Source organism: Pteronotus mesoamericanus, unplaced genomic scaffold (assembly GCF_021234165.1).
Source record: "Pteronotus mesoamericanus isolate MK-2021 breed Mesoamerican mustached bat unplaced genomic scaffold, CSHL_Meso_final contig_173, whole genome shotgun sequence".
NCBI classification, from domain to species: Eukaryota; Metazoa; Chordata; class Mammalia; order Chiroptera; family Mormoopidae; genus Pteronotus; species Pteronotus mesoamericanus.
In genome coordinates this window covers 2285040-2310423 of record NW_026555072.1, presented here as the reverse complement: position 1 = coordinate 2310423, position 25384 = coordinate 2285040, and the positions used below count along the sequence as shown (strand labels likewise).

At 46.6% G+C, this 25384-nt stretch overlaps 2 protein-coding genes across 4 annotated transcripts in view; both read right to left on the bottom strand.

Annotated features, from left to right (window-relative positions):
* UXT (ubiquitously expressed prefoldin like chaperone) overlaps positions 1-25095 on the bottom strand; it is a 269833-nt gene extending 244738 nt beyond the window's left edge. For 2 of the 3 annotated variants that reach the window (XM_054566485.1, XM_054566486.1), the window contains exons 1-7: positions 25038-25095; positions 24748-24854; positions 23700-23781; positions 23501-23568; positions 23123-23230; positions 18055-18118; positions 17749-17841 (exon numbers count right to left, since the gene is read on the bottom strand). In XM_054566485.1, coding sequence (XP_054422460.1) covers positions 17788-17841; positions 18055-18118; positions 23123-23230; positions 23501-23568; positions 23700-23781; positions 24748-24845 — 474 coding nt within the window. In that variant the 5' untranslated portion in view covers positions 24846-24854; positions 25038-25095 and the 3' untranslated portion in view covers positions 17749-17787. The remainder of the gene's footprint in view (positions 1-17748; positions 17842-18054; positions 18119-23122; positions 23231-23500; positions 23569-23699; positions 23782-24747; positions 24855-25037) is intronic. The other variant, XM_054566487.1, reaches the window with a different exon arrangement.
* On the bottom strand, positions 2953-16573 carry ELK1 (ETS transcription factor ELK1). The gene is made up of 6 exons (XM_054566482.1): positions 16408-16573; positions 9110-9383; positions 6251-6700; positions 5213-5632; positions 4430-4531; positions 2953-4344 (listed from the first exon to the last, which is right to left on the bottom strand). The coding sequence occupies exons 2-6, from the start codon at positions 9317-9319 to the stop codon at positions 4246-4248; spliced, it is 1281 nt and encodes a 426-aa protein (XP_054422457.1). The 5' UTR covers positions 9320-9383; positions 16408-16573; the 3' UTR covers positions 2953-4245.
* Positions 25096-25384: the final 289 nt, after the last annotated feature.

Below are 25384 nucleotides of genomic sequence, written 5' to 3'. Positions count from 1 at the left end.
TTATAACCCTTAATGAACCATTTTAAACAAAGAATCTTTTCAAATAACAGTAAGGCATTTAAGAAAGGTAGGAAGGCAGTACCCCCTTGCATTCAGAGAAAGAAATGCCATTCTGCAAATTAAAACCAAGTAAAACAGTTTGATTTGGTCAGGTTTAACGTTAAAACAGAACTTTCTCAAGAATATTAATCTCGCTTTATGGGAAATAAGGCGTGTTGACACTGAGATGTACTCGTTTCCTGATAATATAAGCCTGTCTCGAAAAGTTCGTTTTGAACAAAGAGGTCTTGTTAGCATTCCAAGACTTCAGGCATTAGCACTGTATTATCTTATGAAAACAAATTCGAGAAACCTGTACTTCTGGTTGGCCACTTTAGCTAATCACCCCTTGCCCGGGTAATAATGTTATAACTGATATTTCCTTTGTTTCTAAACCTGATAAATGAATACTCATAGGATTCACTGTGGAAGAGGATTGTCCATGCTTTCCTCTTCTTTCACATATTTGGGCAATAAAATGACTCTGCAGATTCCTTCCTTAAACAAAGAGTGAGAGTCTTGTCTTATGCAATTATTGCACTGCACCTTGCATGATGTATACATGTTTGTCTGTCGCCCTCACTCAAAGACCAGCTCCACAAAGGTAGGGAGTTTTGTCTGGTGTGCTAACTGCTGTGTCTGCAGGGCTCAATAAAGATTTGCTGACTGCAGAAATAAATGAAATAAACAAAACTTGAGATTCTGTTAAGTGCTAGGAGGAAGACTCTGGGTTAGAGAGAAAAATGTGGGTATCATGGGGTAGGGGGGGAGGTGAGGGTATAGCATCTCAAGTGCCCGGACTGGACCAGAGTTCTGGGAAGCGGGAAGGGAAACAAGGCAAAACCCTGGGGAAGTCCAGCATTTCAAGTTTTGGAGAACTGAGGGGAAATGAGCATAAGGACTGAGGAGGAGGGGCCTAATGAGGATGGGGACAAACAAGAGTTTTCTCACAGGCCTGGCATATTTGGTCCATGATCTCTCATGCACTCTTATTCGGTCTCAATCATTTTCTCTATTTTTAAACATAGTTACACACACAGTTCTGGATTTACAGCCTCTACTGTAGCTCTCATACGAACAGGCTCACATACATACAGGATGACACAGCTCCTCAGATATTCTCTCAGTCACTCACTCCAGGAGTCATTTTCTCTGTCACGGGTTCCCAGTCTAACAATTGTCTCCTACTAACAATTCACACACACAATTACGTCTTACAGCCTGTCTCATTCAGCCAATAAGACCAGTATTTACTTGCACCTGCTTTCCACATGTACACACAGTCACACCTTTTGATATTTCAACCACTAGGCTGTCATTTTCTCACATCCACAAATAGTCACTGATTTACAGCCACCACTAGTTTCTTTTGAAGTTTCTTGCACACACACAAAAGCACCATCTCTCCTACCTCTTCATACTCAAGGCCCCATTTTACATACCCACAGTTTCTGATTATAATGAAGAGCTTCACACGTATACATAATCACACAGCATCTCAGACACTGTCTTACTCACCTAGTCTTACATTTCTTCTTAAGCAGCTTCCAACATACCAGTCTTGGATTTATAGGCTTTAATGAAGTCTCTTACAACGAGTTTCACACATACCCAATCGGTTTCTCAGACACTGCCTCAACCCCCCATTCAGTGTCATGACCGTTTTCCCTCAGTCAGTTTCTGACATCTGTGGTCACTCACTCACAGCTGGTACTAGGCTCTCAATAAGCCTTATACATGGTCTCTCATGGTCCACCTTAGTCACTTACAGCACCATCTTCATCAGTTAGCTTATCATGTACACTCAAACACAATTACAGCTTTGCTGGTTTCTCATACACACCAATCGAATGGTCTCGGTGTCCTGCAGTCTCAGTTTTTCACAAAAATATAGTCTGATTTACACCCCCTTATGAAATTTTTCACAGACCCACATACTCTCACTCAACTGCTCAATTTCCTTTCACACAGAGCCAACTTTGTGATTTCTTATCATCTCTTACTCACACTTATGTGGCCTCTTGCACCATTTCGGACACACTCAGTCTCATCATCATTTTCTCTCTCACTTTCACAGTCCCTGAACCCGTGGGCTAGACTGGAGTAATAACTATCAATTAATTTGCTACTCGTTTTAGGTATACACACACACACACACACATACGCATACACGCAATTGCAGCCTCTCATACTCTTCCAGTCCCAGCCATTTTTTCTGTTTCTCACAGTCTTTGCTACGCTCACATGCATACACATACTCATGCATTCTCGTATTTTGTGTCTGACACCCATTTGGCCTCACAGCCATTTTCTCTCATGCAATCAACTTCTCATACATATGCTCCCATGACTTTCGCTGATACAACAGCCTTGCGTGAACAGTTTCATACACAATCCATTTCCCAGCAGTTACCTGCTTACAGTGAAGTTTTTTACCTACATATAGTCCCTGACAAGCTCACAGGCTCACACACCTTGTTTTGATCACTGTTTGTCTTACCATCAGCCTGTCAAACAGTGACTGGTCTGTAGTCCCTGCTACCTTCTTGTAAATATTACTTCACACACATCACCAGTTTCCTGTACAGTACCTTAATCGCTCATTCATTTGTACAGTGATTTCCTTACATACATACACAATTTCTCATGCAAACACAATGTCAAGTTTGTGGTTACAACTTCTCTCTCACACATGATTTCACACATATACACGCAATCACAGCTTTCTAGTTTCTTTTTCACACCCGGTAACCAAGCTACAGTCTCTACTACTGTTTCTGACACAAAATATCATACTCTCTCTCACAATCAATCTCACACCCTCACTGCCTTTTATACACAGTAATACCAGTCACACTGAGCCCTCACAGCTTCAGGAAAAAAAATGCTAGGAGCCTCCGGCATCACCTTTAAAAATATATATTTACAGGAACAGCTCCCCATTCTCTGGGACTCTTAGAAAAAAAAAATGATCCATTTTGGGGGAAGTAAAATGAACAGTGGAGACAGGTGTAGCACCGTCCCCCAAATCACCAACCCCCAGGTCTCCAGGCCTGGGCTGGGCCGGTGCTGACAGGTAGTGAGCCCAGGAGTCCTTTGAACGCACCCTCTCCAGCCTGGAATTCAGATAGGACAGGCTTTATGCCCCTCTATTCCTCCCTCCCAACTCCAGGGACACTTAAAGGGTCCTTTGTACCCGCCCGCAGGAAATTGGGGGGCTGGGAGGGAGGGAGCTGAAAATACACATTTGGTATCAAAAATAAACACTTGGGGGTGGCAGGAAGATACCCCCCCAATCCCTTCCTTCCCACCCACCCCATCTCACATATAGGAAGAGATGACCCCTCTCCCCTATCGAAAAGCCCTGTTTAAAAATAGATTATACTATCAAAATGGCAGAGGGTGTGGGACAGGGAGACCTGGAGTACTGGCTGGAGGGGTCCCCCAGACGGGGACCACTCCCCCAAATAACCCTCCATTGGGAGGTAAGAGGCAGGACCCCAGGAGTTTGGCAGACACAGGAATGGCTTCTCAGGGGCAGAAGAACAGAAGGGGCATTCGTCCCCGGCCAAAAAGGTGGCTGATAAAGGACAGGCTGTCTGAGAAAAGGGCTGGGGGGCGGTGAGAATTCCTGTTCCAAGGGTGAGAGTCTGACTTGGTCAAGACTCCGAAACCATTTAATGGCACAAATTCTTCCCGGACCCTTGGGGATAGCCAGGAATAAGAAAGTACAACATGCTAGCTCTTCTACCCACACCCCAAAATGGAGACAGGGCTCCCTCAGCTTCCCAAGGGCAGGCTGAGAAATAAATAAAGAAAGGTCCTTCTCAAGCCAGACCCCGATTGTCTCATCTTGGGGGGAAAAAACGTGGAGCTGGAGGAGATGTCCTCACCACTCCCCCGAAAAGGGTTGGGCCAGGCTCCTCCCAGTGGCCTTCAAAAAATAAATAAATAAACCGCCCCCACTACTGCGGTAGGAGACGTATAAGGGCGGCCACTGGGGGACTGACCAAGAATAGAGAATAGATAATTTTTCTATGGAAAAATTATTGATAAATCTTTCTTCCTAAGAATCCCCACCCCACCATGACTATAGCACAAGTCTGTCAGCTGAACTATGTTTCTCCTTGAGACGGCTGGCTGGAGAGAAGTTCAGGGCGTGAGTAACCCCAGAAAAGGTGGTGGCGGTGGTGGCGGTGGTGGTGGTCATGGCTTCTGGGGCCCTGGGGAGAGCACCACGGGGGTTGAGAGGCCATCCACGCTGATGGAAGGGATGTGCACCTGGGCGCTGCCACTGGACGGAAACTGGGGACAGAAATAGGGAGAGGTCACGGATGGGGGCCATGCCAGGTTTTCTCATCCACTCTGAGACGGGGGAAGAGGAGCCTACCTGGAACGAGAGCTTGGCCGGGCTACGGGGAGCAATGGGACTCAGGGTGCTCCAGAAGTGAATGCTGGGGGGCAGCGAGCTGGGCGTCAGCAGCACCGGGGTCTGTGGGGAAGCGGTGGTTGGAGCTCAGGTGAGCAGAGGGCAGGTGTGGGAAAATGGAAGGAACTTGATACATGCCCCCACCAGATTTTCTACTCAGACTTTCAAGGTCACTCCCCCCAAAAACAGAGACCTAAACCATAACTATTGAGGCTGTGCTCATGACATCTCTCCAGCTTTACACGAACAACTCCTCCCAACTCTTGAAGCCCACCCCAGCCTCACTAGGTAAAACCACCTACAAGACTCCGTTCGCAGCGAGGATTTCACACCTCACAAGTCATTATTCCAATGGCTCCTGCTGAACTCCAACTCTTCTGTCCCACCTTTATATATCACAGAAAGCCTGCTAAGCAAATCCCAGATCAAAAGGCCTGGCTCAAGTTACGCATTCCATGCCCTAACTCAGAAACAGTTCCCTAACAAGGCCCCTCATTCCTTCACTCCCCGCCCACAAAACTTCCCAGGCTAACCTTTGTTCAGCCTTGGAGCCTCACTCTTGCCCTTCTCTCATCAACCCGTCCCTCCAGCCCAGCGCAGCCAATTGCACTCAAAGGCTGTACCTTCCAGCTCACTCAGATAACCACATTGGCCCTTGCAGTCAATCTAATGCCTCTTCGTCCCCTGCCCTGTGCCAATCCCATTCATCCAGGGAGCCAGCCCCGCCCCTCCGCAGGCACTCACCAATGTGTGCGTAGGTAGCAAGGATGGCGTTAGCGCCGGCCCAGGTGCCTGCAGACTGGAGCCAGTTCCCGATCCCGGAGTCCGTTCGGGTCCTGGTCCACCTAGCAGGCTAGGGCTGAGCGGAAGCTCCAGGTCTCGGGGCTTCCGGCCCTTCTGAGGCTGGGTGATCTCCGTGCTGGAAGCTGTGGAAGCCGCAAGGCCGCCCACCGGTGCTGCAGTCTCCATAACAACTGCAGGAGGGAGTTCCCGTCCAGCCCTAGGGGCTTCCGGCACAAACCCCGCCTCCCCACTGACTGCAGCTTCGAACTCTTCTTTGGCCTCCTCCACTTTGACTTCTGGGGGCAGTGGCCGGCCCAACCCGGGCTCCACATTCAGCTCTTCTGATTTAAGGTTCGGGGCCTCGGGCGGGGTCAGAATAACCTGGGAGAGAAGGGAGTGTGTATGGATTGCTGGGGTGGTGAAGCAATGCCTTCCCTCGGAAAGTGGGACTCGGTACCAGGGGCATAACTGCACATCAGGACAGGTCCTCCAACAGGATTGGGACTTTGCCAAGGAAGCAGGGCTACTTCTGGGGCAGCTTCTCCTATCTGGGAGCAGGGTGCGCTGGACTCCTGGGGATATTACCCCAAGTCTCGAAAGAAGTACTTTAAAAAAAAAATTTCTTTAAGGACCAGCAGCATCTGCCTCATCTAGAAGCTAGTTAAAAATGCAAATTCTTGGGCCCATCCCCAGCAACCTGTGGGTTAAAAAGCCCTGCAAGTTGGTCACGGGAGTGGAGTGAAAGCAGCAGTACATTAAGCAAATACATACGTTCAGGGTACCTAATACAAGTTGGGTGTACTACTAATTGTAGCGCACTTAACCTAGCTACCTTCTCAGTACTAGCATAGCCCATCTCCCCAACCCTTTCTCCAAGGGCACCTGTGTCCCTCCTTCCACTGTATCTCCTTTAATAGAACGTTTATGTCCCTTCTCTTACCTGTCATTTGTAAATTATACATCCCTCCTCTTACTGAACTTTCATATGCCAGCCCTTACCTGCAGAGGCAGGCCAGCCTCCTCGGCCTCTAGGCAGGCCTCCAAGGGGCTTGGACTGGTGCTCCTGCTCCCCGAGGGGGGCACTGCTGCTCCTGCCGGGGCCGTGTTGGAAAGCACTGAGATGGACCTCGGATGCAGGGGCAGCTGTAGCTGTGGCTGCAGGGACTGGATGGTGAAGGTGGAATAGAGGCCTGAGCGCATGTACTCATTCCGGCTGCTTCGTGCCAAGCCACCTGGGCCTGCCATCCCTGCACCCTTGGGTGTTCCTGGCTTCCCGGAGGCAGAATCCCCAGGGATGGCGTGTACAGCAGTGGGGGCCACATTTGCCACAGTGGAGGTGATAGACACCTCAGGCTGGGGCGGACAGTCCTCAGTGGAGCACCCTGCGACCTCAGGATAGGACACAAACTTGTAGACGAACTTCTGGCCACTCACTTTGCGGATGATGTTCTGGGAAAGGAGGAGACAGGATAGGAGGCCTTAGAAGAAAAGGCCAGGGTGAAAGGAAGGTATGGATTGGGAGGGCAGTGGAGGGGTGTGTCTCCTAGTGTCTTTCTTCTTTCATGCCCCTCACCTGTCTTTTTACATATACCATTCCGCCTCTGTGTCTGCCTCCCCGTATGTTTCCCCTCCCAGCCTATTTGACATCTCACCCATCTCTCTCAATTTTGGGCTCCTTCTTTTCCTCCTTCAGTTTCTCCCTCTCTTTCTTCCCCATCCTGATTCCCCCTCTGTATTTTCCCCAGTTTCTCCCCTTTCTCAATTTTCCCCTCCACAATTCTTCCTTTAGTCTACTGCCCTTCTCCCCTTTCCCTGTCTCCCCTCATCGACCCTCCTCCAAGTCTCCCCTGTCACTTTTCCCCTTCATCAGTCCGATTCCCCTACCCCTTTCCCCATCTCAGACACACCCCACCACACACCTAGAGGCTCCTCTCCATGATGGGACCCATCGAGGGAAGTAGGTGCAGACGCAAGCTTTTCTCCTGGCCCTAAGAACCAAGGGTGTCCTGGGTTAATAGGCCTTGAGGGTGGCTGCCAAGACACAGTTTTGGAGTCTCGCTAATGCCGTAAAACAGGAACATGAAATAATTGATATAAATGTTGGAAGAAGACTAAAGTAATATAGAGGAATGTGGTGGTGAATTACTAATATAGAGGATTATTTAAAGCTATTGACACAAGCATTAGACACGGCAAGGTCACTAGGGTGGACAGGATGAGGAGCCACATTCTTAATACTTCTGTGGAGGTTTAAGCTAAGGCAAATAGAAAATGAAGTAACTGATAGCAACTAGACAAGAACATTAAGATACTGATAATAAATTTGGGGGAGAATCTCAAGGGTGGCTTGGGTGGGTCACAGAGCATGTTTGGAATATTTCAGGATAGGTCTGGAGGTTCTCAGAGCACAGTGAGGTTGTCTCATTTTTAATAGTGTTTTGGAAGTTTGAGCTAAAGGAATAAAGTGTGAAAAATGGAATAAACGCTATAAATGATTAACAGTGTGCACACAGGTCCAGGGCTGTTCTGGAGGAAAAGAGGCTTCTGGGGTGGGGGTGCTATGGTACCCTGGGGACATCTTAATGCTGGTCAGGTATGTCACAAGGTGGGTTTGTTTCTCAGAAAAAGAATGAAAAGGTATATTCATTAACGTGGTTTTGGAAGTTTTGGGTAAAGAAATAAAATTAAATAACTTGTATAAATATTGGGGGAGCCCTAAATGGTGCAGCTCAGTGGACTGAGTGCTGGCCTGTGAGTGAAAGGGTCGCTGGTTCCATTCCAAGGGTAGGGCACATGCCTGGGCTGCAGGCCAGGTCCCTAGTAGGGGGCGTGCGAGAGGCAACCACACATTGACGTTTCCCTCTCTTCCTCCTTTCCCTTCTCTAAAAATAAATAAATAAAATCTTTAAAAAATAAATATTGGGGGAGAAGGCAAACTCAGTACTAGTGTGGGAGTCTGAGAGGATGAGGAAAATTTTAAATTTTAGCTATAGGTATAAGATGATAAAATAAAAGAACTAATATGAATATTTGGGTGGATCAGTGTTGCTCTGGGAACACAAGAGGATGGGGTGTGGAGCCAGCATTATATATTGTATTTGGGAGGTTTTAGTTAAAGGAATAACAAAAGAAAAGAATTGAGGAAAGGGTTAAGGATCGCAGATGATGAGATAAGGAAAAGTTAGTACGATTCTGTCATGGAGGTTTTGATTCTAGGAATAAGAATCTTCTGGATTTCTCTTTCTGGAATAGCAACAGATTATGAAAAAACTGGGGAGTCTAGGACTGGTCCAGGGGTTCCAAAGCACAGAATGATAAAAAGTCCTTATTAAAAGTGTTTTCAAAAGTTTTGGCTATGAGGTAAGAAAATGAAGTGTTGTGTGGGATGTGGTGGGGCAGCATGACTTTCAAGGTTTTAGCCAAAGCAGTACGACAAGAAAATAACTGAGATAAAAATATTTGGGGGAACCCAACATTGGTCTGAGATTACCAGAGGATAGAGTAAGAAACGGTCAAGTTTAATATTAGTTTCAAAGTTATAGCTATAGTGATTAAGAAAATGAAGTAAGTGCCCTGGCTGGTATGGCTCAGTGGATTGAGTGCCAGCCTGTAAAGCAAGGGGTTACCACTTCAACTCCCAGTCAGGGCACATGCCTGGGTTGTGGGCCAGGTCCCCAGTGAGGGGCACACAGGAGGCAACCACACACTGGTGTTTGTCTCCCTCTCTCTCCCCCTCTCTTTCCCTCTAAAAATAAGTACATAAATAAATAAATCAATAAATCAGATCTTTAAAAAGAAAGAAAATGAAATAACTGATGTAAATTTTGGGGTTCCGAGCCCTATTTTCTGAGGCCTTACCTTATCATAATAGTACCGCAAAGCCCGGCTGAGCTTGTCATAATTCATGTTGGTCTTGTTCTTGCGTAGTCCCCACAGCCGTGCCACCTCCTCAGCATCCACCAGCTTGAACTCACCACCATCTCGTGAGGTCCAGGAGATGATGTGGCCATTGCCTTGTTCTCTCAGCAGCTGCAGCAGAAACTGCCACAGCGTCACAGAGGGGTCCATCGTTGGAGTAGTGTTCACGCCATCCCAGGGGTACCAGGAGGGCAGGTGGCACAAAGCCAAGAGGCTGTGGGCACAGGATGGGGCAGAGGTCAGCAGGAGGTGGATTCTTTTCTTGCCATCTTGCTTCTACCTCTGTCCCCAAAGCCCATCACCATTCCTTAAACACCCTCAGACTAAATTCTAAGGTCCTCGGCCTGGCTTCAGATGATCTCTGTAATAAGATGAGACTTTTGGGGACATTAGGAGAGTATGAATAAATTTTCATGTGGGACAAATATGAATCTTTGGAGGCTAGAGGGCAGACTGTAGTAGAGTAATGTCCCTCCAAAGATGTCCATATCCTAATCTCTGGAAACTGCGAGTATATTATGCTACATGTCAAAAGAAACTTTGTAGATGAATGTAAGGTTACAGGCCTTAAAATAGGGAGGTTATTCTGGATTATTTGGGTAAACTCAATCTAATCATATAAACCCTTAATAAAAGCATAAGAGGGAGAAAGGCAGCTTAGAGAGATGTGATGACAGAAGAAGCAGGAGAGATTCCAAGCACAAGAGGGACTCAACCTGCCATTGCTGGTTTTGAAGATGGAAGCGTGCTGAGCCCAGGAATGTGGTAGCCTCTTAAACCTGGGAATTTCTCTCAGCAGACAGCCAGTAAGGAATAGGGACCTTAATCCTGCAACCTCAGGGAACTGAATTCTGTGAACAACCTGAATGAGCAGGAAATGGGTCTTTCCCTGGAGCTTCCAGAAAGTAATGTAGCCTGGCTGACACCTGGATTTAGCCTGGTGAGACCTGTGCTGGACTTCTGACTTACATAATAAATTTGTTGGTTTTTAAAAAAATATTTATTTTTAGAGAAAGGGATGGAGAAAGAGAGGGAGAGAAACATTAATGTGTGGTTGCCTCTTGAGCACCCCCTACTGGGGACCTGGCCTGCAAACCAGGCATGTGCCCTGACTGGGAATCGAACTGGTGACCTTTTAGTTCACAGGCCGGCACTCAATCCGCTGAGCCACACCAGCCAAGGCATAAATTTGTTGTTTTAAGCACCTAAATGTATGATAATTTGTTGCAACAGGAATAGAAAACTAGTATAATGCCCTTCACCTGAACATTTTTATTTACATTTTCTACCAAATCAAACATCAAGTTTTCCAGGAGGTTCCTTCTGTCAGCTCCTTTCAAAGGCTGTTCACTCCATGTGGGGCTCCCTTCCTCTGTGTAGAAGTCTTCCTCATCGTTCAAGTCTCAGGCCCAGGGGTCTTGCCTTTATGAGCCTTTCTGGAACTGCATGCCTTTCTTCTGTCCCTCTACCCATGCTCCTCAGACTTATTACTGTCTCTGTATGTTCTCCTTCTTGGTAACAGCCATAATGATCATACACACTGGCATTGTTCCAATCAGGCAATATGGCCTACTGGACAATTACCGAGGCCCTATGACTGCCAAGGTTGGAATCCTGCCTGGTTCTGCAGCTTGTGAGCAGTGTGATCCTTGGGCATGTTCTTTAACCTCTTTGTGCCTCAATTTCCCTATCTGTAAAATTGGGATAACAACAGTACCACCTAGTTCATAGGGTTATTGTATAGAATAAATATAAATTGCCTGGGGTATGATAAACTCTAAACAAATATTAGTTTCTGATTTGTTCATAATCCCTTATCTGCTATTCCAAAAAGTTCCAAGAACAGAAGGCTTCTTTGTAACCCTTTTGGCAGCAAAACTTGATTTGAAACAAAACAAGGCCCTTTGTGGCCTTTCTTGATCCTTCCTTCGTGTGACTTCATACATTTTGCTGGAGAAATCTGAATGTGGCTATTTTGGAGCCCACTAAGGGTGTTATATAACATCTTGTATGTGCATCCCGTTACCTTTCTAAAATCTGAAAATTTTGAAATTATGAAACATCTGGCCCCAAGGGTTTTAGATAAGGGCATATAAACCTGTACTGTTATTTTTATAGGCATTGACTCATTTCTCCCTTGTCACAACTCTGGGAAGTAGGTACTCTTATGACTGCTAATTTATAGAGGAGGAAGCCAAGGCACAAAATGTCTAAATGATGACTACAGACCACACAGCTCTAGGTGGCAGAGCCAGGATTTGGACCCAGGCAGCCAGGTTCCAGTTGTCTCAGCTTTCAAACTCTTAGGCTAAATTGCCCTTCACGCTCACTGCTCCACACTGACTGCTCTCTTGGCCCACACTGCAGAAAACAGGACCTTTCCTGTCCCCCCATACCTGCTCTCTTTTCCGAGTTTCCTAGTTCTTACAGAATGAGCTTTTGTCAATCAACTGGTCACTGGCTGGGATTATTGGGTTAAGAATAAGACATTCCAAATCAGGTTTCAAAGAACCTCTTTCTATTATTTATAACTTGATTCTTCAATCTGTAATTAAACATACAGTATGGTCCTAGTATGTCTGAGCTGTTTCAAAGTTCATTCAGCAGACACCATTGTAGGCAATTACACAAGCCACAAAGCCATGAAGTGTCCAGATTAGAGAGTCCTGGCATTGAATCCCTCGAAGGCGTGCTTGTTTCAGAGGCACAAAGAGTTCAGTGTGACTCCTGGTGGCAGAGATGGGCAATTTCAGCAGTTCTTCCTTCAGTGGCAACAGAACCTATTATTAATGCAGGTAAAATCTGACATTTTGCTTCAAGCCTCAATACCACACAGGGTTTTATATTTTATTATTTCATTTCTCACTTGACCCCTTATAAGAGTTCTAGTAATGTGTTATTCGAATGTGTTTACCTTTCTTCATCTCGTTTATTTAACAAGCATTTACTGAGTGCCTACTGTGGACCAGGTGCTCTTGTGCAAGTGACATTTTAGTGGGGAAGACAGACAAGAAACCAGATAAATAAGTAAAGAATGTCAGATGACGATAGAGCTATAGGAACAAATGAAACAGGAAAACAATTATTTTTTAAAAGATTGGCAGGGGAGGGCCATCACTGAGGAGGTGACATTTGAGCAAAGACCTAAAATAGGTGAAGGAGCCAGGTTTGTGATGACCTGGGGAGCAGTGATCCAGGCAGGGGAAACAGCCAGCGTGGAAGGTGCTGAGGCTGGAGGGAGAGAAAGGAGTCGGCATGGCTGGACAGGAGGGAGCAAAGGGGACAGGAGCAAGAGATGAGAACAGAGGGGCAATGGTGGGAGACTGAGTGAGCCTTTTTCAGGCCCCCTACAGACTTTGACTCTGAGATAGGAGCCATGAAAGCTGTGAACAAAGGGGTTACAGGCTGTGACTTGGATTTAACAGGATCCCTCTGGTTCTTGTGCGGAAAACCGACTAGTGGCTGAAGAGGCTACTGCAATAGTCCAAGTGAGAGATGGTGGTGGCAGCAGCGAGATTTGCTGACATATAAAATGGGGGTGAGAGAGGAACGAAGGGTGATTCTAAGCTTGTGGCCTGATCACCTGGAAGGATGGCGCTTGGATCAACTAAGATGTGAGCACTGTGGGTGAGAGCTTTTAAGGGGAGATGAGGAAGACAATTTTGGAGATGGTCAGTCTCAGAGGCCTGTTAAACACTTACCTGCATGCTGTGGATAACATTAATTTTAAAAATAGGAACCAGTCATACAGCCCTTACTATGTGCTATAACCATTTTACTCATTTAACTCATTTAATCCTTAAAACAACACTATGGGGTGGGCATTATTAATACCCTCCCATTTTCCAAATGAAGAAATGGAAGCACAGAGAAGTTAAACAACTTGACCAAGGTTACACAGCTGGACGTTGGCAGAGCCAGAGTTCGAACCCAGTCAGTGATCCTAGCCACCTTATACCACCAGCTTTCTATAGAGGGCTTTCCTGAGGAAGTGACATGTCAGCAGACACCTGAAGGAGGGGTAGCAAGCCATGCTGACATCTGTGGGAAGGGTGCTTTGGGCAGAGGGAACAGCATGTACGAAGGCTCCAATGTGGGCACAAGCACCCTGTGAGTTTATCCAGCTCCCATCTCTGAGAATATGTATGTACTGTTCTCCCTGCCAGGAGTGCCCTTCCCCCTTCCAGTACTAGATGAACCCTTTATCACACAGTCATCAAGTTCTGGTATCTCCCAGGAAGAATTAATGTGTCTTCCTGTGATCCAATGAGCTGAATAACCTGTTCGTCCTTATAAAGCTGTTCTCTCTGGGTCTTCAGCCTCATACTCCTCTGCCCTGCTCTAGCTGTGTGACCTTGAGCAAGTTACTCAGCCTCTCTAAGTCTGTTTCTGCATCTGTGAAATGGGGATATTTCATTCTCAAGGTAAATTACCCTCAAAATACTCTCAAAGGCTTTTGTAAGGGTTAAATGTCAATATACATAAAGGACTTCGAAAAGCATCTCTAGCACATGGCAGACACTCACGAAATGTTAGCTGTTCCCTAGTGTGTCATCCTTCTCCCTCCCCCCCGGCCTTATGTATCACCATGACCTATACCACCTGGCTCCCATTACATCTCATATCTTGCCTGGTATCCCTCCCTCTACTCTGCTCTAGCTACAATGGCCTCTTTTGTGTGCCTTGAACATGCCAGGCACAATCCTGCCTCAGGGCCTTTGCGTCAACTGTTCCTCCTGCCCAAGATACTCTTCCACTGGGCATTACAGCTCTCTCCCTGACCTCCTTCAGGCCTTAAGTCAAGAGTCACCTTCTAAGTGAGGCCTGCCCTGTGCCTAAGATCTCAACTGCCCTAAATATTCTATTCCTACCTTCCCGACTTAACTTTTCTTCCTTAGTACTTGGCTAACGTACTAGTTTTATTTATTTGTTTTATTTATATGGTCTGTCTCCTCCACTTTTAACAAATGTATGCTCCACAAGGGCAGGAATTTCTGCCTGTTTTGTTCCCTCCTGCATCCCCAGCACCTAGAAGGGTGCCTGGTACTTAGTAGGTGCTCAGTAACTGTTTGTTAAATAAAGAGTCCCAACTAACCTCTTAATTAACTCTCATATACCCTCTTCATCCCCATCTGCCCCCCTACTTGTCCGAAATTATTTTTGCCATTCATTCATGCAATAAATTTGTATTGAGCACCTACTATATACTAGGTATATTTTTAGGTGCTGGCTAAGCAGACCAAAACTGTAGGCCCCCATTGGACTCCTAATGGGGAGAAACAACACAATAAATTGGTAAACTGTAGTGTGATTGACAGTAATAAAGGTAAAAGGGAGAAATAAAGCAGACAAGGGGGCTGAGTCCTTGCTAGCTGTGCAAATTCAGATGGTCAGGGATTAGGTGACATTTGAACAGGGCCCCAAAAGGAACCATGCAGAGATCAAGGGTAAAGTGTTCTGGGCAGAAAAAATGGCCAATGTAAAGGCCCTGGGGCTGGACCACTGTTGTGTTTGAGGACAACTGAGGAGGTCAGTGTGGCTGGAACAGAGTTGGGAGTGTAGGTTAGGCCAGAAAGACTACCTGTTTAATTATTAAGTCACAGGTATTCTTTATTTACACTGAAGAGGATTCTAGTTCTGATCCCCCCATTTTACAAGTGAGGAAACAGGTGCAGAGAGAAAGTTGTTAAATCACTAAGGTCACACATCTGGGATTGGGGGTAGATAGATGCTGAGACAAGGTGTGCAATGGAGACAGCTCTGCAGACAGAGGGAACAGCAAAAAGCTTGGAGATGGAACTAATTTGGTTTTTCAGGAGTGGGGCCTCACATGGTATGAGATGAGATGAGAATGGGGAGCCTCAAAAATTATCCTGTGTTCTGAGGGGCACCCTAACCTGGTACTTACTGGGTCACCTTTGAGTAAGGTGTTTAGCCTCCCTATGCCAAAGTTCCCTCAGTACCTATCTAGTAGGGTTATGGTGAGGATTAAATGAGTTCACCTATATAAAGCACTTTGCCTGGAACTCAGTAAATGTTAGCTACAATTAGCATTATCACTAATATATTCATTTACTGTAGTGAGGAAGAATGTCTTAATGGTTAATTGTGTGCACGAGGGGGTGTTTTTAGAGTAAAAAAGACCTGGATTCAACAATCACATAAGCTGATCCACTATTAAGAAGGCGGGAGGTGGTTAGGGAAGGCCACGACTGAGCCACCACAAGGAAAGGGGTGGGGGAATGACAGCACATAGGCTGACCCTCCCGGACGAGGGACTGCAAAGCACTGGACCCATGGGAAAGGAAGGGGTGTAAATGCAAGCACATGGGTAGCAGAAAGGCCAATGAACAGATCCACTGCAGAAGTGGGGTTGTGGTGATGTAAAGGCTTATCTTATTGACTGGGCAAGGGGTGCAGAAAAGTACATTGAGTGCTGAATAATAGTGGAGGGGGAGAAAAGTCATCACACAGGAACTGATTAAAAGGACAGTGGGAGGAGACGATGGACTGGGCTACTGATTATGGGGAGATGTGAAGCACTAAAAGGACCCACTATTAAAAGGAAAGGAGAAGCCCAAAGACTGAGGGATTGACAGTCTACAAGAGAGGGAGGTTAGGGCAATAGGCTGATAACTAGGGGGATGTGTATACAAGCATATAATACAGACTGATTCACTGTAAAATGGTGTGCGCGCGCACGTGTGTGATAAAGCCATGGACTGATGAACTGGGGGATTGTAGGAGGACAGGGATGCAAATTCACAGATTAATTTACTGTTAAAGAGGAGTGGAGGAGGTACAACCCCAAGGATTGATTCACTACAACAAACCAGAGGTGGAACAAACAAGGTCACAGACGGGACCCCTGAAAGTTGAGGAGAGGAGAAACACTCAGACGACCTACTGCCAAAGAGTTGGAGAGTGCCAAAGACTGGTCCCCTATAAGTGGGGGGTGGGGGGCAAGACCATGGACGAGTCCACTGTAAAGTGAGGTGGGGAAATATATAAGCACGCAGACCGATCCACTATTAAACAGGAAGGGGGATTAGGCCACAGTCAGATCCATTACAAGTGGTGAACGGAGGGGACAATGCCACAGGCAGGTCCACTAGTGGTGGTGGCGGTGGGGAGTCGAACACCAGCAGGCCACGGGCCAAGCCACATCCCTCGCGCGGGGGCGGGAATAATACGTAGGGTCAAGGACCAAGCCCTCCACCCTCCAGGCCCCGGCTCACCTGTGTGTAGGGCAGCGGCAGTGTTGGCAGCTCCGGGGGGCGGGGGCTCCATGCGCGGCCCCACCGCCCCCCAGGCCCGGGCTCCGAGGCGGCGGTGGCGGCGGTGGCGGCGGTGCGGGCTGTGGCAGCGGCGGCGGCAGCGGCAACACCTAGAAGCCGCCCCTGCGTTTCCCCACAGCTCACGTGGGGCCGTGGAGGAGGTGCTGAGCGTTTCGCGGTTCGCTGATTGGCCAAGAGCCATAGATTGACCGCGACGTCCAGGGTTGGGGGGGCGGGCCCTTCCTCACAGAGCTATGCCTTGACTGGCCCGAGGGGAGCTGATGGAACGCAGATGGCGGGTTCCAAGGGGGCGTTCTCGGCCCCGGCGGTGCTACACGCTGATTGGCTCAAGAAAGACTGATAGACCGTGGGCAATTGACAGGGTTCTGGGGGCACCGGCCTCGCACAGATTAGCCTGTACGGAATTCACCGAAGACAACCTCGTAGGATTAGGGTGGGTGGGCGCTGCTTTTTGCTTATTGGAGGATGAGGGACTCCTAGACAGCTGCCAAAACACGAACAGGGCGGTGCTGCCCTCCACGCTGCTCAGCGGAAGCAGGACTTATATAGAAGTGGGCGTAGCAGCCTGCAGGAAAGGGGTCCGGGCAGGGCTCTGCGTAGGCGTGCAGAGTAACTCTATAATGATTGGCTAGAGAAGACGAATTTAGAACGGAGCAGAGGTAGGAGGGTAGAACAGCTGCCAGGCAAGCGAAGGAGCAGAGTGCGGAAACTAAATGCCGAGGGCAGGGTCGAGCTGCAGTCAGACTTATAAAGGGGTTGAACTTGGCTCTGCATTTATTGGATGTTGGACTCAACCTAGAATAGGGGCCAGACCAGGGAGGGCGGGATCTGGCTCTGTGCCCATTGGTAGAAGCTGGAACTATTTAGCAGTAGCGAGGCCAGTTTGGGCCGAGTTGGGCATGGGGTGTAATTTAAGGTACCTGAGGAATTATTAGGGTGTGGGAGAGGGATTAACCTTAGGGCCAGCAGTGAAAGGTTGAGTGCCTTGGGAACAAACCTCCACCCTGAATTGGCCCATTCTCTACAGTAATTAAAAGAGTGGTGTCCAAGAAAAGAAATGGAAGGGTCAGGTGGGGGCCCAGGTTGTCAAGGCAACAGAAGAGAGGACGGAGCAATGTCTAGTAGCAAATGCTGCCAAGTAACAGGCTGGAGGCAGGACTTCAACTTTAAAGGTTTCACACAGAGGCTGATCTCGGCCTCCTAGTAACTGTGCTTCATAAACGGCACATTAGCAAACAGTAGGGGTTAAGGGGAAAAAGAAGGGCCGTGTGACTCAAACAGGCATTCAGGCTCTTTAATGTTTGGAGAGGGGGGAAGAAGTCAATGGCGAGGCTCCTCTGGGATATTCTGCAGGCCTTGTAGTTCTCTAAGCCCCTGAAAAAGAGGATAGAAGAGAATGAACAGAGACTAGGTCCAGGCCCTGTCCCAGGCTTGCTCTAACCTCCCCTCCCTCAGAGCTACCCTAGGTCCAGTTTGGTTCCAGTTTAGAGGGACAGATGGACCTTCCAGTCTCTGGCCCTCTTCCTCAGGTCACCACCATAAATGCATTTGGGGACAGAGTCTGGGAGTGGGGCGAGCTGCTCTCACCTCTAGCAACATGTGGATATGGGCCTTGATATTCATTGAGTCCTTGGTGAGGCTGTCACTGAGCCTGGAGAAATGAAACAAGAAAGGGCAAAGTGGGCCCCATGATCATGAGGATGAGGCTTCCTCATCATTTCCAGACCGATCTATGTCCAGGATGACTTCCACACGGCAGGTGGCAGGACATACCACTATCTGACCTGCTCCTATGCAGAGATGCCTGGCCACCATCTGGACTGCGCTATTCAAAGACATTTACTGAATCCCTACTCTATGCCAGGTGGTTTTAGATACTTGGGGAGACAGCAGAAAACACAACAAACAAAAATCTTGGCCTCATGAAGCTCAAATTCTCATTGAGACGGACAAACGGTGGTATAAAATATAGAGTATGTCAGATGGTTCTAAGTATGGTGAAAAAAATTAGTAAGAGAGGATAAGGAGTACAAGAGTGGAGGCTGCAATTCTAATTAGGGTGCTTAGGGATGGCTTCACGGAGAAGTGTTTGAGTAAGGACTTAACATGAAGAAGTGGATCATCTGGATATGTGGAGAATGAGTGTTCCAGACCCAAGGGGCAGCAAATGCAAAAGTGCCGAGGTGAGGGTATACCTGGCGTGCTTGAGGCACAGCAGAGAGGCTGGTGTGGCTGGAGAAAATGAAATGAAAGTGGATTGTAGGAGGTGAGGTCAAAGAGGTAAGTAGGGGAGGCAGATCATGTAAAACCTACAAGGTCATGGTAAGGACTTTGGCTTTTACTGTAAGCGGGGTGGGAGCCAGGCTGTGATCACAGCAGGGATGTGAACTGACTAGGGTTTTAGCAGCTCCGCCTGGCTGCTCTTTGGAGAACTGACCGGGGATAAGGAGATCTGGTATGGATGCAGAAGTCCAGTGAGGGAGCTCCTGCAATAGTCAGGTGAGAGTTGGAGACTCAGGCCATAGTAGCAGTAGTTGAGGTGATGAGCGATCATTGGATTTGGGATATATTTTGAAGGTACAGTCAACAGGATTTACCAAACTGTTAAATGTAGGGTGTAAGAGAGAGGGCTCAAGAAAGGCCTAAGCAAATGGGAAGCTGGAGTTGCCTGTAACCACTCTGGACCTGGAATGCTGAGTTCCATAAACCAGTCTCACCCAAAAGAATCCTCATTGACACAAAGGGTCAAGGGAGGCTTTCCTGAAGAATGAAGAATAAGTAAGAGTAAAACGGGAGGAAGGTCTTTTCCACAAGAAGGCCAAGAGGCAGGAAAGACTTTTTTGAGGAGCAGTCAGGCCAGAGTACTAAAAAATTAAGTGAACGATGGAAGAAAATCGGTATAAGGTAAGGTCCAAGAAGTAGGGAGGGGCTAGATCAGGCAGGATATTGATATGATAAGGAATGTGGATTGTACTGAGTTATCTGTAAATGATAGAGTCCATTTTAGGCAAATTAAATACTGTGAAAAATTAGAAGGCAACAACACAGGATGACAAATTAGAAAAAAAAAGAGTATGAACCTATTTATATATCAGTATCTCCCAAACTTATATTTTCAGTCCAGACCTCTCTCCTAACTCCAGCCTTGGGAGTTTTAACTACAGCTCCAAACCTCAACTTCAATGTTTAACAAGCCCCTCACACTTAACACATCCTAGATTGAACTCCTGATCTTCCCCGCCAAATCTGCCCCCTGCCATCTTCTCCATATCAGATAATGACAACTCCATCCTTCCAGTTGTTCAGCCAAAACCCTGGACTCCTCTTTCTCTCACACCCCACATCCAATCAAGCACTCTATTTAAAACTGTGACTGCAATTTTTTTCTTATCTGCATTCCATGCTGTTGTCCGTAGCACTGCCAACCTGTGACACACTACATCATTTACTTGGTTTTTTTCTTTTTTTGGTCTGCCTCCCCTGACCAGAATGTAAACCAACTATGTAAGATTTGGCAGAGATTTGGTCTGCTTTATTCCCTGCTGTATCCCCAGGAACCAAAACGGTGTGTGGCACAAAGTAAGCACCCAATGTATGTTGAAGGAGTTAGTGAATGACTACTCCACGCAAAGGAATCTGAAGTCCTCAAAAGATGGGAGTCTATGTTTAAGAACAATAAATGGAGGATGGTGTTGTTGCCAGAAAGCAAGAACGCTTTCAAGAATATGTACGGTAGTGGTCAAAGAACAGAGGAATGACCTTGATCAGCTTGATCACTTGACCAGGGACAATTTGAACATCAGAGAACAAAATTATTAATGGTACAAGCTTAGTCTATGAAAGGCTATGAGTTCAACACTTAAAAAAGGATACAGTCACCAAATGCTAGTTGTAACACAAAAGGGATATATTTAATTTACTGCTGATTTAATATGTAAGACAATGTTAACAGTCATGGTTATTCTGCTCCTTCTATAATGACATGTCTGTTATGGGTGTGAATGTGTACTCCCTTCTGTGTAATCAGAAAAGAATATACAAAGAGACCTGCTCCTCCCACTCCCCAAACAAAGAAATATACTAAAACAGGAAGGACTAACAGGCCATTTTGACTACATAAAATAACCTGACAAAAAGTTCGAAGTTTGCCATAAGTAACCAAGCATTTTAAAGTAGGGAGTAAGCTACACAGGCTCAAATCCTCATTTCTAGGGAGTCCTACTAATTATAGTTAAGTGACAAGAGACTCAGCATTTCTCATCACACTGATAGAGCATGCCAGTTATCAAAAAGACCAGACAAGGGAGCAGGCACTAACAACCTAAATACCTCATTTTGGGAATGACATCAAGTCTCATAAAATTACAATCTATTTGTAAAGTTCATGAATCCTTTGCTATAACAAGAAAAGCTTTGTTATAAGAAATGGTCTTGGTCTAAATGACTACCAGTTCAGAATTGTGTTGGGCTGCGAGAGCAGACCCCTCAACCAAAATGTTCACCAACCGGTCTGATCACTAAGATTTAGAAATCTCAGGTGGTCTGAGGCTCTTTTTGGTCTACTAACACTGAAACCCTGGAAAGGCTTGAAAAGAGAAGTGCTGGAACCCTACAGGAGGCAAGTCCGGAAGAAATGTAGAAATAAAGATAAATATAACCCAGATGGAATTTTAGATCAGTTGTATTCACTTTAGTGAGGTGGTGTTAATCCCAGTATATTGCTCAGCGCCCCTTCACTGGCTCCACCTGAGCATGCTTGTATCTCCTGGCAGTTCCTCTAACTTCATAGGGACAGAGAGCCCTTGCCAGGAACGTTCTTCCCCAGACAGTCTCCTGTCTTATTCACTCAACCAAATAACTCAAATGTCACTTCCTCTGAGAGGCCTTCCCTAGCTACATCTCAAACTTCTCATCCACACTCCCGATTCCCCTTCCCTGCATGAAACCTTAAAAGCAAGCAGAGCCCATACTTTCTTATCACATTACCTCCCCATCACCACCAACAGAGATCTGCTTCAATCCCCATTTCAACCTGTTTCCATCACACACTTTTAAATTCATTCAACAAACATGAATGCCTACTGTATGCCTGGGGTATAGACAAAATACCTCCCTTTGTAAACTTTATATCCCAATGGGAGGAGGCAACGAACATTAGAAAGAAGTAAACATTAGAAGGTCATGAGTGCTAGGGAAAAAAAAAGTAGAACAAGGGAAGGGAATCAAGAGTGCCAGCGGTTGCAATTTTCAAGTTAGGTCACAGAAGACATTATTGAGAAAGTGACGTTTAAGCAAGACTTACACTGAGTGAGGAGAAAGGAGCCATGCAGGTACCTGGGAAAGAGTACTGCAGGCAGAGAGAACAGCCACTGCAATCACCCTGAAGTGGGATCATTCTGGGGTGTTTAAAGAAGCCTGTGCAGGTCAGTGTGGTGAGAGTACTAAATGAGCAAAAAAAAAAAAGAAATTAGCAGGAGGTGAAGTCAGAGGAAACTTGTTTTATTGTTAGTGACTTATAGGCTGAGACCCCACAGATCTGGTCAAAATTGTGGTCATGTGTAACAGTATAGTTCTTCTAGAATGTAAGCCTTCAAGAAGCCCTTCTGCCTTGTTCACTGCTGCCTCCCCACTATCAAGCGCAGAGTCTGGCATACAGCAGATACCCAATAAATGTTTATATGAATGAGAAATATTGGGTTGGCCAAAATGATCACTTGGTTTTTTCCATAATATGGTTCTAGTCATGCTTAGTTGTCTTTAACTTCATTCAAAACAATTTTGTTAGACTGTATTGTGACAGCTGTCATATCAGCGTGCATTTAAAAAAAAACATCAAAATGGGTGAATTTTTGTGCAGCCATTTTAATATGGAAGATGGAAGAAAATATACAATGTTTTTGCATATTAGTCTTTATTATCTCAGGAAAGGTAAAAACACAACTGAAACACAAAAAACGATTTGTGCATGTATGGAGAAGGTGATGTAACTGATCGAACATGTCAAAAGTGGTTTGTGAAGTTTCTTCCTAGAAGTTTCTCGCTGGATGATGCTCCATAGTCAGGGAGAACAGTTGAAGTTGATAGCGATCAAATTGAGACATTAATTGAGAACAATCAAGGTTATACCATGTGGGAGATAGCCAACATACTCAAAATATCCAAATCAATAAAGTTATCGGTGAAAATGAAAAATGTGTCTTTTATTTTACATAAAAAAACTAAAAACTGACTTTTTGGCCAACCCAATACAAAGACCATTGAGTGCTTAGCATGTGCTACACCTGGGGCTGAGCTTTCCATCCCTACTTTTTTTTAAAATTTTTTTATTGTTCAAATACATTTGTCTCCATTTTCCTGCCACCACTTTCCCCTGCCCCAACCACCCCCACCTCCCTCCCTCAATCCTTCCCCACTTTGGCTTTGTCCATGGGTCCTTTATACATGTTCCTTGATTTGACCCTTCCTCTTCCTTTCCCCATCACCCCCATAACTCCTTCCCTCTCGTTATTGTCGGTTTCTGCATCCCTACTTTCCTCAGCTCTAGCTCTGAGGAGGGGAGATGGGTCTCTAGGTATCCCAGGAAGTCATGGGGAAAAGGAGAGGGGTGTTGCAAATGGTGGTGTTTTTAGACACTGTCCTCATGGAATAGACTTACTCTGTGAGGAGATTGCTCTTACGATCAATAAACTTGAGAGCTTCTGCCAGTGTCAACTCCAGGAAAAAACCATATCCAAGGGCCACGTAGATCCGTGAAGTGTCTGGGCTAAGGAAACAGTGGTTAGAGAAAGTGGGGGAAGTTCTTATCCCTGTTTAGCATACCATACAGTTTACTTAAGATTTTCTTACTCCCCTTCTTTGCCTTCCCCAAACTGAAGCTCTGGGAAGGCAGAGAGTTTGTCCTATTTTATTCACTGTCACATCTCCAGCACCTAGCGTCGTGTCTGATGCATAGCAAATATTTTTTAAAAAATTGTTGAACAAAGGAAGGGGAAAGCTGAACCCTGTGGGCTTAGAGGGGTAGGCAGACACTCACACCACTGTGTCAACGAAGAAGTTACAGCCCAAATCCACCTGCATATATAATTCCGAGTGCTTAGCTTCCTGTGGGATCAGGGAAAAAGAGGCAGGAGTTAGTGGTCAACTTTTAGGTCAGGTGACAGGTTTTGGTCTGAGGTAATACCTCCTGTGCCCTTCCCTTGACCACACACATACAAAATGGTACCCAACCCTACCTGGAGACGCTCAATGACATTTCTCAGTTGAAGGTATTTGGACAGCTGCTCATACACCTTATCACGATGGTCCAGTACCTTTCTGGCAGGGCATGATGAGACAAGAGTAAAATGGTGACCAATGGGAAGCCCTGTCCTTATTGGAATACCTCATATCATGACCCTCTGAAACCCTCAAGTCACCGTGCCTTAAAGAGAGGTTTTAGTGTAGAAGTTAAGATTTGGACTCTAGGTCGGACTGCCTGGGTCTGAACTCAGGCTCTCCTTTTTACTAGCTGTGTGACATTGGTAGTAAATAACCTCTTTAGGATTTAATGTCCCCATCTATAAAGTATGGATGGCAAGTATTATCTCTTAGAGTGGTTAGATGGATTAAATGAGTGTTTAGTATAAAGTACTTAGAATAGTGCCTGTCAAGTAGTAAGCTCCATATATGTGTTATCTATTATTTATTAGTATTACATACTACTCCCAATGCCTCTCTCCAATCAGAATGTCTACTTCTCACCCTAGAAAAGTCCTCCATCCCTTTTTGGATGCCCTTAATTCTAGTTCCGAACAGTCTACTTCCTGCTCAGATTAATAATGATAGTAGTAATTTTCCATACTCTTTGACCCTCTCGTATCCACATTAAATCCTTTACAATAACGGAAACTCCAAACCACCGCAGGAGGAAGGTTTCATCAGTTTCCCCATTTCACAGATAAGGAAACTGAGGCACAGAGAGGGGAGGCAACGCACAATGTGTTCACACGGGTGTCTAAATAGCCAAAACCGGTTTTGACCCTGGGAAATCCGGCCTAAGAAAGCTAGCTCTTAACCCTTCAGCGACTTCAGAAACTGCGCATGAGCGCACAAACCCTCTATTAAGACGCCACGTCCGGGTCTAGTTGCACCCCGAATGTCACACCTCCTTCCCTCTCGAATGGGGCGTAAGGCCGGGATCCAATGCCTTGCCCACCAATCAGAAGGCTAGAACCTGACTCCCACCGCCCAGCTCACCACGTGAAACGTTCCTAACGCCCCGCCCCAGGAGCTGTCACTCACTGCAGGTCCCGCTGCAGCACGTCAGAGATGAAGGCCTCATAGCGCAGCACTTTCTCCCCGGTGGCATCCAGCGCCCGCCGTTTAGGGGGCGTCGCCATGATGGGCTCCTGAGGGATGGGGAGGGGGAAGACCACGTTGACCATTCAGTGTGGCCTCATGCACAGTATATATGCACCCTCTAACAATTGGGAGTGGGCACGTCCGGCTAACGTTTGGGGGCTGGTGATCCGCCGTCTTCCCCTTTCAACTCCGGACCCTGCCACCCAGAGATACCCAAACGCAGCCCTCACCTTAGAGCCGCCGGCAGTAAGAACGGTGGGTAAGAACCACGGCTTCCGGGTGGCGCGGCTGAATGACGCACGATGAGGGCGCTGGCCAACCAAATAACCAAGTGGGAGGGGCGTTCCTGAAAGGCAGAAAACGCCAGAAGCGGAGAAGAGGAGGGCGGGGCTTTAAGGAATCCCACGAGATTGCGGAAGGCTGCAAAGCGTGGGAACGGGGATTGCGCGCACGGAAACTCTGGGGACTGTGCAGGGCTGGTGGGGGCGAGGTTTAATACGATTTGGCCGGTTCTGGGGCAGGCAGGACGAACAGGAGATAGAGAGTAAAAAGCATTTAGTATTTAGAAGCCAGACGT

Coding starts and splice junctions, on each gene's coding strand:
- ELK1 (XM_054566482.1), bottom strand. CDS start 9,319: ATGGACCCCTCTGTGACGCTGTGGCAGTTTCTGCTGCAGCTGCTGAGA. Junction 6,701..9,109: donor TGCGGTACTATTATGATAAG/GTAAGGCCTCAG, acceptor CTCCTTTCCCAG/AACATCATCCGCAAAGTGAG. Junction 4,345..4,429: donor CGGCCAAGCTCTCGTTCCAG/GTAGGCTCCTCT, acceptor TTCTGTCCCCAG/TTTCCGTCCAGTGGCAGCGC.